This window comes from Myripristis murdjan, chromosome 3, assembly GCF_902150065.1.
Source record: "Myripristis murdjan chromosome 3, fMyrMur1.1, whole genome shotgun sequence".
Lineage (NCBI taxonomy): Eukaryota > Metazoa > Chordata > Actinopteri > Holocentriformes > Holocentridae > Myripristis > Myripristis murdjan.
The window spans coordinates 20870163-20883174 of NC_043982.1; the positions used below are offsets into that span (position 1 = coordinate 20870163).

Below are 13012 nucleotides of genomic sequence, written 5' to 3' on the forward strand. Positions count from 1 at the left end.
AAATCAACTACTGTGAAACTGTGCCTGGCCTGTGAGTTTTTATTATGTTTAACTGAAATCTGTTATATAACACCAATTCTAAACTGCTCCTCAATCACCTGCTCCTCAGTCTTGAGGTCTCCAAACTCCTGCATGAAGGTGTTCTCTGAGGGGAAGCGTGCTGGCTCCAGGAAGTGGAGCAGGCTGAACAGCTCCTCCACTGTGTTCTGGAGAGGAGTGCCTGTCAGCAGGACCTTGTGTTCCTGAAACAGGACAGGAGGCAAGGGGACAGCATGTCACAATATTTCCAGTTTGCCCCTTTTGTTAAAATTATTAGAATTGTTATCACTTAAAAAAATTAAATGTCATGGGACATTTGCGTTATTAGGCAGGATAGAGTGACTTAGAGTGATTTATAAGTCTTCTACATACATTCTTTTACAACAAATTCAATAAGGAGGGAAGCATTTCTCAAAGCTGCTCCAAGAAAAAGAAAAAAAAATGATACAGCTGTAGTACTGAATAACTAAAGCATTCCAAAACAAAGCTAGAGCCCTGCCATGCTATTTTGAACTGACACTATTAAGTATTTTCAAGCCGAACCTGAATGAAATTAAATGAACTACATGAAACCACATACTGCAGCTTTAACTATGCACAACGCTGTGTATATTTTAACAGTTTTAATAGTAGTTTTCTTCCTCCAGGCAGATGGATTATGTACCAGGCTCATGAGCTTGAAGCCCTCTAGCAGCTTGCAGTTCTTGTTCTTGAGGCGATGGGCTTCATCGATGATTACGCAGCGCCACTCAATAGCATTGAGCTCAGGACAGCCTCCCAGGATCATCTCAAATGTGGTGATGACAGCCTGGAATCTGTAAGCACCTCGCACTACACGGCCCTAGAGACAAAAGGGGACAGACATGGGACAAATTGAGTGAAATTTGTTTAACTATTTATAAAAGAGGCAATTGCAACTTTCAGAAACAAGGCTAAAGGTTATGTTTTGGGATGGAGGTATAGAAAAATGTTTTTTGCTTTTAAGGACAATACATCCATTTTGAACTTGAATTATTCAGTGTGCATGTTCTCATTCAAACAAATCTGTGGCCTACCAAGAATATGATGACAATGTAAATAACAAAAACAGTAAAGGGTACAGACTTGATTTAAACAACGTGGCAGATATGCACTCACAATCCATGTATACTTTAAATACAGATCCTAATAACGCTACCAGCATTGAGCACGAGTGTTCGCACTTGTGAGAGCTGTGTGTTTGTTTGGCTGTTTGAGGAGTGCGGGGAGAAGTTTGTTTCACCCTGCCTCTCCATTTGTATCTATTGACTTGACAACAGTCCTCGAGGAACCCGCTCAGTTATCCAGTAACCCCCTCCCACAGCCATCCAGGCAGCCAGACAAACAGACTGCTGTAGAGGAGCTTCTCCTTCTGATATGCCTGAGCGGTGCTGACAGAGAGTTCCCCTTGGGGGCTGCCATGACATCACAGGCTGCCTGGGAGACAGCCTAGTGGCGGCTCCGCTGTGTTCTGCTCTCCCCCGCCCTCCCTCGCCCTCATTCCTCCTCCTACAGTTCATCTGAATACTAAGAGCTCCTAACTGCCTGTTGTGACACATCACACGGCCCGCCGACTGTAGAAAGCCCGTGCCCCAGGCTAACTAACTGCCTACCTACCGCCGGGGTTATGCCATCCTTTGCATAACCTGTTATGTGCTGTGCGACTTAAACTGAGCCACTATTTTGAAAAAGACATCGAAAAAAAATCATACACCCAAAATTTGGACCAATGTTGTTCTCCATGAAAAATTCATCTTTATGTCCAATTATTGGTGAAATATGATATGTTAAAATTAATTTAAAAAATCATGTGACATGATGCCTGTGTATAAATGATGAAATATTTTTGTTAATTTTACATTAGCATGACTGAACAATAAAAATCAACAAAAAAGGCACACAAAAAGCTGCTTGTCATGAAGCATCAGCACAGACACTCAAACTGTAGTAAGCAGAGGGCTTCATACTACCCAGTTTTCATCATCCTTCAAATCCTGCTTACCACTGTTATCTGGTGAAAACCTCCCACTACCAGTTTTGGTGATTTTCATGTTTTTATTGGAACTGAAGGATGACATGGTCCTCTGTGCCTTGAGTACATTTTAAAACCCTTGGGCTTATGAAACCGTCTCAGAACTAATTGTATAATTGCAAAAACACATCACTTGTCTTTGTGAAGGTATGTTTTTTCCTCAAACGCTGACATTTTGGATGTACGTGGTTCTCCCCTGACTGTGCTGCATTCGTTACACTGTCTCCCAGTCTCCATGGGCTTTGTGTTACACATGGCAGTCACGTTCCGCCTGTCTTTTCAATTTCCGACTGCTATCGTTGTATGAAGACTTCCTCTTTTGAGACATATCATTAGATGACTCGCAGGACTTCAAGCTGCTGACACCATGTCGCTGTTTTTGAAAAGCACTGTGATTACTTTAATGGAAGTGCAAACACATGCTAACAGTGCTTTCTGGTCTATGGGTAAGTGCAGTGATATTACCTTCCATTAGCCTATCTTTAAAAGGGAAAGATCAGGTGACTTTGGGATGGAGTAAAAAGCCCCCCAATTTGAGACCAATCAGATAGCCCTCTCAAAAACCTATGAGCTTTAGCATCCAAGAGGTATTAGAAATGCAAGTCCAGCAGGGTGCATGGCTATTTGTGTCCACAGGTGACTGCTGCCCAGCTGTTTAAGGCTTCTCCCGGAAAAATAAAGCAACACAATGCTGCATTAAAACAACACAGCAGCTGTAGCTACACTACCATAACTACACTCGAGAACTTAATAGTATTTATGTCTAGGATGTGTAAATTATTCAATTTGTAAATGAGACATGATCTTTTCTGTGGTTATGTACAGTTCAATGGGAATGGCAATTGCCCAAAAATCAAGCTGGCTCATTTTCAAAGATGCCAACCACTGAATAACACACACACACACACACACACACACACACAATACCCACAATGACAGTCTTGCAACACCTAGCCTGTACTTTGGTAAAGCAGGTAGCTGACAACCCCTCATCAAGTCCGATTAACATATTTACAAGACAGATGAATGGAGAGACTTACCAGCTGCATGACTTTGATTTAGGGTTTTCTTTTAACCCATAAATGCTGGTTACAGGCTTGTATCAGTCAGTTAAAAAATCTCATCCATCATTACAATGTACGCTGACAACAATGTTTGATATTCTGAAGCCGTATAAATCATACATTTAACATTTATTTGGGTTTTCTTTTGTTACTTATCTTTCTAGTCATTTTTATGGTGTATGTTATCAACGGACAGTATCATACTATATTTCACAATAAAACATTATTTAACTTTGTAAATAAGGTGGTCATTTTGTGGGCACTTTACTGTGTTTTACATTCTGTAATATATTAAAGCACTTTGTGACATATGCTTTGAAAAGTGCTATAAAAAGAAAGTTGGGCCTAATGGTCCAATTGAAAATTCTGAAAACCTGGCAAAAACCTTTCACATACTGCAATTTTAAATATTTTTCCAACTGAACAGGATTTGTGATTCACCCATTTAATTCTGATGAGGACAGATCCTGACCCTGTTGCTTTGTTATAGCTGTGGCCCCGGTTGCCAAGCTACAATGGGGTTATTGAGCATCAAGTGTCAAGTGAACACATACAGTTTACAGCCTACATGTAAATCCTAAGAAATATTTACATTCAAATAAACAGTTTCTGGTGATTTGCTTAGTATATATCTATATCTATATCCATATCTATATAGATCGACTATCTATCTATACATAGATAGATAGATAGATCTAAATAACTAAGCACATATAGCAACTAATTAGTTAAATGTTAAATGGTGGGTATCTCAGATCATTATTATTATTTACATAGAATGCATTACAGCAAGTAAACATGTTGCCCCCCACCATTGATTCAAGACTGATTCTAATGCGAAAAAGTTATTACACTCCAAGTTCTACAATGAGACCTGCATTTTGTTGATAGGCTTTCTGCCATTTCACATGAGGACAAAATAAATACAAAACAATAAATAAATGTTGAATAGATAACTGTGTGAGTGTTACTTTCCTCTGCTCCATGTGACCCAGCACGTTGACTAGAGGAGGCTTGCACATTTGCTCACTCGTGCAACATTTAAATGGCAGAAAGAACCCTGTGCTTGTTGCCCATTTACCTGTGCATCCCTGAAATACATCTCATACTGCTGCAGCATCTGCCGGCTAACCATGCTGCCATGGTAGACGATGACATTGAGATGGGTCCAGGTGCGGAACTCGCGCTCCCAGTTGGCAATGGTGGAAAGTGGGGCAATGATGAGGAAAGGCCCCTTGATGCCCACACGATGGATTTCCTCTAGGAAGGTGATGGACTGGATGGTCTTCCCAAGGCCCATCTCGTCCGCGAGGATGCAGTTCCGTCTAACACGTGAGGAGAATGAGGCAAAGAGGGAAGGAGGCAGAGGGAAAGGCAGAATGGAATAACAACAGCAGAAGAGAGAAAAAGGGTGAGGGCAGGAAAAGGGAATTTGCTGATTAGAAATGACAGGTTTAATGAGATACATAGTTCTTGTGTGGATTTGAAGTGTGTCAGTGCACTTTGCGTGTTCAGAAAGATTACCATTTATGTTTGTTCTAAAATGAAAATATATTTGTATTTGGATAAATTTGGAAGTGGACAGGGTTTTGACCAGAAGCAGGTGCTGAATATGGTTTAGACTAAAATGGTGAAAATTCCCCAAATTATTTTTGTTTAAACAGTCACTGCCATAGCTATTGATTAAGATTGATTAACACATTCAACTCATAGTATCACAATAAGTTAATAACAATAAAGCTTTAAAACTGAGACTTTTTGAAGCTATATTGAACAAACAAACAACAATTTAGGTGTTATGTAACCATAAAGATAAGCTCATACAAGCTCAACCATAGACATCATTGCCATAAACAATTATGACCAGGGGAAAAAAAGAAAAATCACCAACTCAACCTCACAAAGTCTCAGTCTCTCTCAGACTTACTGTGGAGCAGAAAACTTTGCTTCCTCCTCTTTTGAGTTTAATGAAAAAAGTCAGGCATACTATTAAAACATCCACAACATATTGAAAAAGAGTGAGGAAAAAAAAATATTTGCGTCATATGTGCTTTCCATCAATACTGCAGGCATTCTGAAAATATGCCACCAAGTGAAAGTGCTGCATTTTTATGTCGAGCGTTTCCCTTGTATAGCTAACCTCTTGTACCAGTTGCAGGAAAGCAAAAAATTGCATTGAGATCAGACCACGAGAAGAGGGTGAAAAAAACAAAAAAAAAACAAACACATGGAGAGGAGAGAGAAGCACAGAAAATACAGAAGGGATATAATGTTAAAATAATAAACAGAGAACGAGGATGGAGAAAACGACATCATCAGCAGTAATAATAGACCTTGGAGATGAGATGCAACATAATGGCAAAGGCAATTGCCTATGCTGTGTGGTTTGCTCAGGCAAGTCATTTATTCAGCTGTCCAGTGGGTGGGGGTATTATGTCTTGATGCTAATTGCAATGTGGAGATATTCCCACTGGCCTCTTAAGCGCCTCTCCATTTCTGATGGATCTCTGTGCGTAGGCATACACAAACACTTGTGCGCACACACACAACACAGCTAATTCCCCGGGCCTCACGCAGGCAAACCGACACTGTGTACTGTAGACATACTGTGTAATGCTTCTTTTGTGACCGTGGGCGAAGGAAAGCGATTGTTGCTGCAGCAATGTACACCTCGACGGAAATTTGATTTGCTTCGCAGGTCCAAACAAATAATGTGACCTCAGCCAAATCGTGGCATAGTCCGTACACATGGCAGGAAAAGTGATTCATTATTCATCATCTGCAGTCCCAGCGCACGGGGGAGACTGCTCTTGCAATATAAAGACTCTACTGTTGAGTCAGTGAATGTAGCATTCCATCAGCATGACATTATTAAATCTTCACAAGCAAATGCTACTGTATTCAGATCCCTTAAATCTTCCCTGAGGTGTAAGGTATAGACTTAATCTGCTATTTGTCCTTCCATATGCTAAGTGGGTTGAGTTGCTTGAGGCTAGCTTCCCAGTTGGCATTTCTCTGTCCTGAGGCATACGCCTAAAGTTTTAAACTGCAACCTGTGATGTATATTTGTTTTGCTTCTCTCTCACCAGTTAATATAACACAAGGATGATTCAACTGAAACCCTGCTTGTTATAGCTTCTATTGGCCAGATGTTGTTTGGTAGGTCTTTCTTTGAAAAAAGCCCTACAGGAAGTGATGGGTTTTATATTTCTTACATTTGAGCAGCAACATAAGTTTTAAGTAAAAGAAGAAAAAACGGGTAGTTTATGTGAGAAGATTTAATTTCATTATTTTTTGTCAGTTTTATACAATAAGCTTTTGTGGGAAAAAAGTGGCATTTACATGAAAGAAAATTTTGAGGTGATATTTTAGGTAACTTATCTCCCAAGGCTCCTCTTGAGCCTAGATTCTAACAAGCGTTTTTAGAGATATTCATTCATTATTAATGAGCCACTAGCTGCTGATTGGCTGGTAGTATTGGTGGCCCCAACCTACTCTCTGACAATAACAATGAGTGCACTCCATTTGTATGTGTTGGTGTGTCGCTCAGCGGGAGTGTAGGCAGCATCTATTACACATGAATCTCAATCAGCTGAATACACACTGGTAAGCAATATGAGAAAGTCAGTGTTTATAAAGCTGTGCTGATGCAGCCATCATTTACACCAAAGGTCTACTGCCCCTATCAATGTAAGCACTGATAGGAGCAATAGACTTTTATTTTATTTTTTTTTTCAGTAGTATTCACCCGGTATAAGTGTGATTGATATTAAGTGCTTGTTTTTTTTTCTGTAGTCAATGTTTGTAATGCTGCTGTGCATGTGGTATTTGACTCCTTTGCTGTCGCAACAGGTCTGCAAAACCAGCATGTGCCCCTCCATGCGCCAGATTTAAAGGAATGGACACCACACCCATATGGCACAAATCAGCTCTGTGCCAGTAGGGTTTTGGGAGCACAAGCAATACTTGCTGCACCACAGGGCTGCTAAAGCATGGGCAGGCTGATGTAAATTTAAGATTCCACATCACATGTGTCGAACCATGTGCCATGATGGGCCAAGTGGCTGCAGGTTTTCATTCCAACAAAAAACTCCACCAGGTCATTTCAGTGATTACCTCACATTCAAGCAGACAGAAGGGACTAATCAGTGAAATCACCTGGTGGAGTTTTTTGTTGGAATGAAAACCTGTAGCCTCTTGGCCCATCATGGCACCAGTTTGATACCCCTGTTCTACATGATTTGTTGATTTTTGATGAGGCCCAGTTGTACCACTACAAATGGGGACAATACTGATTTGTTTGTTTTTATGGTGACATCATTTTTCACAGGGAATCTCAATAAAGAGCAAGGAGTACTAAACTACCACCGTCTTTTAACATTATTTAAACATCATCCCAGATTGCAACATCCACGCGGAAACTAGATAAAACCTGTTTTCTGAAATCTCCCCTTTTAAAGTCCCCATGAAATGACCTCACATGCCTTCTACTTCCTGTAAAACAGAGTATCTTCAATTGTCCAATCATCCTGCACTAGTGGGTGTAAATGAAAAATTCCAACCAATGAAACCTTCACAAATCTTTAAACATCCTTTCTCACCCACCTATACCAAACTTTTTTTCCAAGTTTTTTTCCAAACTGATATACTATTGGTTTAAACTTGTGAATGATCCATCCCTGCACTCTATCCCACCCAAACTTGCAGTTTCAACAGGAAATACATAAAATCACGGAGTCCACTCCATGGAGTTTATACGCTTCTACTTACTATTCAGGTGCCTGGAGAATCATACCACCGACCTTGCGGTCCACAAGTCTTGAGGCTACTTTTGATTACACTCGTACAAAATCTATAGAACTGTGCCTCCAGATCTTATTTATATTGAAACTTTTGAGTACAACTCTTATTCTAGCAGAAATCCTTCCACAAGCCATTACAATATGCCTGAGGAGATATGCCTTAAAAACTTTGCTGTCATGATGTTGTAATGTTGCTAATATGGTCTATGAAGTGTGCTGAGCTGGCCTTAAAAAGCTATAGCTGCTGATGGAGTCAGGAGAGTATGTCTTTGATTTAATACAGCTGGTTGTTTGCTGATATATTTGCCTTGTTTCTTCTGAACAAGGGAGAGGTGAATTATTAATATGAATATTAAAAATACGCCTTGTAACATTGAGTCTGGCTTTGCTCTGCGGACAGTAAGTGAATCTCTCTTTGACTGTAGTATGTGCAGTCTCAACTCACCGCTTTACTAGTTTGACTTCTGCACTACTGAGTAATCTAACAGAAGCTAACAGAGAAATATGACCAGAAGAGGTGAAAGAAAAAAATCTGTGTGCTTCTGTATTTGGTGTAGCTGATACTTGCTGTGTTGATGAATAATTTGACAATAAAACACATTTGTAAAAAAATACATCACGGTGTAGGGACGCTGCCAGCCAAAGGTCGTCATCAGTAAAGCAGCTGTCAATCACAGCTTCTCAGCAATGTCAAGACATGTCGTTACTTCCATGTTTAAGTCCCTGTTGTGGTTGTAATGGCTGTTAGCTGGTGCAGCAAAATCCTGCCAAATGCATTCTTTGTTTTCATCTTCTGACAGAAATACGGCCGTTACCTGACAAGAAAGAAAATAGCTTGCCCGACACTAATCAGTTCTTGAGAGGCTCTCTGCATTCTTCCTGAGGATGTGCTTTTTTTGATGTTGCGATGCTCTACATCCAGGACGCCAATTTATTCACTTTAAACAACTTATCCACATTTTATTTTTGCACCATTTCAAAAGTTCCCTCAAAATTCATTTGACAGGGTGGAAACACAGCTACTGACGGCTCCATGAGAGTGTGTGAAATTATGTCGGTTATGAAACTGTGAACAGAGCGCCGTGCAGCTTGTAACCAGAGCACTAATGATAGCCTGATGGGTTGAAATGTCAAATTAAAAGAAGCTCCTTTTATGATCTCCGCTTTTTAATGTCCTTTGAGGATATATTCCCTAACTGGCTGGGTGTGCAAGCTCCTTTTCCAGTTCAGTGCTGTTTTGAACATGTTTTTACATACACTGTGTGTGTGTGTGTGTGTGTGTGTGTGTGTGTGTGTGTGTGTGTGTGTGTGTATGTGTGTGTGTGTACATGCATTTCCCTTTAACTGACCTGTTGTACCAGTTGAAGAGGAGCCAGTTGACTCCCTCTAGCTGGTAGTCCCTGAGGCTGTTGCCATTCCTGTACTCCCTTGACTGCTCCCTCTTCTTCCACAGGCTGGCTGGGGGCCGCTCCTGTGTGACACAATGAGATTTAAAGGGACAGTTCATGATTTCATCTCCGAATATGTGCTATCACCATTTGGTAAAAAAAAAAAAAAAAAACATCTCAGGGATAGGAACAGAGGAATGCAGAAAGAGAGACAGATAATGATTTTTTTTGCTCTCTTGGTGAGATAAGCAAAGACAGACAAGAAAAAGATGAGTAAATCAGGAAGGCAGGAAAATGGGCAAAGAGAGTGAGAGGAAACAAAGTGAGAGAAACAGAGAAAGAGAGAAATGATGTTTCCAAACAAAGTCAGAGGCCAGTAGAAACATAAAATTTTTCCCCTTCCACTGGGTATTTCACTATAACTGGTGTGGTTCAAGATGGGAATGAGACCCTGCAGCTGAATGAATAGACTCATGGAAATGTGAATGTGAGGTATGAAGTAGCCAATCTCTGAAAAAAGTGTGAAAAGCAAGCAAGTTACCAAAAACATAACATTATGCTGTTGTAACAGAGGAAACCAAACAAACCATTTTATTGAAATATGATTTTAGTTTATGGCAGCAGGGGCAGATGTGTGGAAGACTGTTTGCCAAGAGAGGAGAGGACATGAAACAATTGTAGTAAAACCAAGATCAGACTTTCCTGTCTGATCAAGGCAGTACAGTCTGAATGACTCATTTGCCTGCCACACCCTCGGGATGCTGTTCATACTACAAAGACGGGGCAAGGAGACAATGTTGGGGCAACACATACATGAGGGCGAGAGACCACGCTTTTTGTGGCATTATTACCACAATAGCATTCATGAAACATTTTGTATGAGACTTCTTTCACTTTCTTTGTGACTATGTAACAGTCACTTTCATTTTTACATGACATTTATCCCTCAAAATACGACGGTAAAGCAAATAATTAAGAGTGGAACACTGTCTAAATGAATGTCTTTTCCAGTTCATCTTTTACTTCTTCTGTGAGTTACAGTCCTATTTACCATTTGGTCACACTAAATGATAATCTGTGCAGGCCCTAACATTCAATATCAGTCGGTCTGTCTCTTTTCCTGATACACAGGAAGTCATTGGATTTAATATTCTAGCAGAAGCAACAGCCACCATGCCTGAGCAGACAAGAAACAAGCAAACTTCATGGCTATAGTAGGGATGTAATCATTGTGTCGATGCATAAGTTATTAATTCTGACAGTATTTAACACCTGCATGTGCTTAAACACACACACCAGCAACAACAAAGCTGAAAGTTTACAAGACAGAAATGCAAATGGGGAGGGATAGGTGGGGCAGATGGGTGGGCATGGCTTACCATCCTGCGCGAGTCTGGCTTGGCTGCCTGCAGCTGCTCAAACTCCTCGATCTTGCTCTGATCCACATCCCCTTTCAGCTCCCAGGTGCTGTCTTCATAGGGCAGGGAGCACCACTTCACCAGGTAGTACACCACCTCCTGCAGCAGCCAGAAGAGCATTAGTACCACACAAAACTAGAGTGAGGCCAGGCTGCAGGTCTGCTGTTATAATACTAACAAAGGCTAAGAGGGAGCCAATTAGGATGGCCTTGGGCACTTCTGCCTTACAGAAAGATTATTTGAGAATAGAGAATGTACTAAAAGGAAGAAAAATTACAGCCTTTCAAAAAGGAGTGAAGTGGTCATGTGTACACGCAAGAGTAAATACATAGGTATTACTGGCAGGTAAGATTACTGAATGGAAGTGAATTCTACTTACCTCTCCTGTGTCCTTGTCTTCACAATAGGACACTTCCAACACTCTGTCTACCTCAACATAGTCGGGGTTAAAGGGCTCCTCTTCCATCTGAGAGAGAGAGAGAATAGAGAGAGAGAGCAAAAGAAAATAAATAAATCTAGCTGCCCACTTACCATCTGCAATGAGCCAAGTATCACTATGCTGCATTGACTGTGTAAAGAGGTATAAATATACCTGCACACAGATGTGCAAGCCCACACACACACAAAGCGTCTATACAAAAACACACAAAAACAGATATTCCACCCCCCGAAACACATATACACATACACACACACACACACACACACACACCCTTTACACGTCTTCAATAACACACAAAATTGTCAGCAGAGCCTTACATCTGCGAAGAAGAGAGCCCTCTGTGCTTGTTTCATCTTGAAGCGTTTGATCTTCTGCTGAATCCTCTTGTCTTTCTCCAGCTGCTGCTCTGTGGCCCACTCACAGTGCAGGTAGGAGCTGACACAGAGTGACACACACAATGTCAAATTGGAATGAGCAACTCTTAAAAACACCTTCAGATCAGCATCTGCGACAACTCACTGAGGCCACCAAGGTGAGTTGTAGCCACAGAGTGGGAGGTCTTTCCCACTTCACTATCTCTGAACACTACTGTAGAGGCACAAACCCTTCAAAAAACTTTCACTACTGCATCAGCCAATAAAAACTGCAGGACATGCATAGAGATGCAATTTTTAGAGTCACTAATCATTTCTGTCATACTTGGTTTATAAACTTTTGAATATGAAACACATAAACTTGGATGTTTTCAGCATCAGGCTGAAAACATAATGAAAATGTAATCTGGGCTGATGACAGATTACCTGTCAGTTGAAAAGTAATTATTTTCTGGGAGGATAAGGTACTTAACCCACAGTTCATAAATCCCGATGTCCAAAACTTTCAGATTGATAATTTGCTGTGGAAAGCTGCTGGAATTTTTTAATACTGTCAAAATGTTAAAAGAGGTGAAATTAAATCATTGTTCCTATTAAATATCTCATGATTACATACTTTATAATAATGACAGGAGCAGAACAGATGGCCAAAATGCATGTTTGAGCTGGAAGAGGGTGTAATCGCATAGTTGTGACTTGCTGTGCTTTTTCAAAGCCCTCAAGACAGGCCTGATTCAATACATCTATTTTTCTAACAATTGCAATCGAACAATTGCATTTTCAAACTTCATATTATTAAATCAGGAAGCAACCCTCAATGGAACAACACCTATTAACAGATTACATTTGGCTCTAAAAATGGTTTGGGTTAATGGCAGGTTCTTTGTATTCATGATGAGATTTTATACAATGGGCACTTTCACCCAAACAATTCCACTGTCAAAAAACAAGTTCCAACCATGCCGATCCCATGAAGCATGGTTAGACTTGCACCTTGCTGAATCACCCTTTTATTTATAATCAGAGCACAGAACATTATCTCACATACAGGATACTGCTATAATGTAATCCCAAAAATCTGTATAGTTACTGACACTGACCATTAGGGACTGCCAACTATGCAATGAACTTACTAGTTTTTGTATTTTACAAAGAACTCCTCCACCTCGACCACAACTCCTGGAGAGACCTAGAGAGAGGAATAAAATGAAAGAGGCACATAAAAACTAGAGACATCTGAATCTCTCAAAATACATAAGGGGCTAATAACTGCAAGGATAGCCAGTAATCATGGCTGCACACTTGACATAGAGCTAGTACAGCTGAACATAGTAAAGACACTGATAAGATGCAAAAAAAAAAAAAAAAAAAAAAAAAAAAAAATGCTGTATAATAATGCTATTCAAATAATGATGAAGACTATTGATGAGGATTA

The 13012-nt window shown here is 40.3% G+C and overlaps 1 protein-coding gene across 8 annotated transcripts in view; it reads right to left on the reverse strand.

Moving 5' to 3' along the window:
* The window catches only part of chd9 (chromodomain helicase DNA binding protein 9), a 111191-nt gene that overhangs the window by 41699 nt on the left and 56480 nt on the right, over nt 1-13012 (reverse strand). For all 8 annotated transcript variants that reach the window (XM_030044764.1, XM_030044755.1, XM_030044747.1 and 5 more), the window contains 8 exons: nt 12711-12766; nt 11521-11638; nt 11141-11227; nt 10723-10860; nt 9305-9426; nt 4235-4478; nt 704-880; nt 99-242 (listed from right to left, as the gene is read on the reverse strand). In XM_030044764.1, the coding sequence (XP_029900624.1) occupies nt 99-242; nt 704-880; nt 4235-4478; nt 9305-9426; nt 10723-10860; nt 11141-11227; nt 11521-11638; nt 12711-12766 (1086 nt within the window). The remainder of the gene's footprint in view (nt 1-98; nt 243-703; nt 881-4234; nt 4479-9304; nt 9427-10722; nt 10861-11140; nt 11228-11520; nt 11639-12710; nt 12767-13012) is intronic.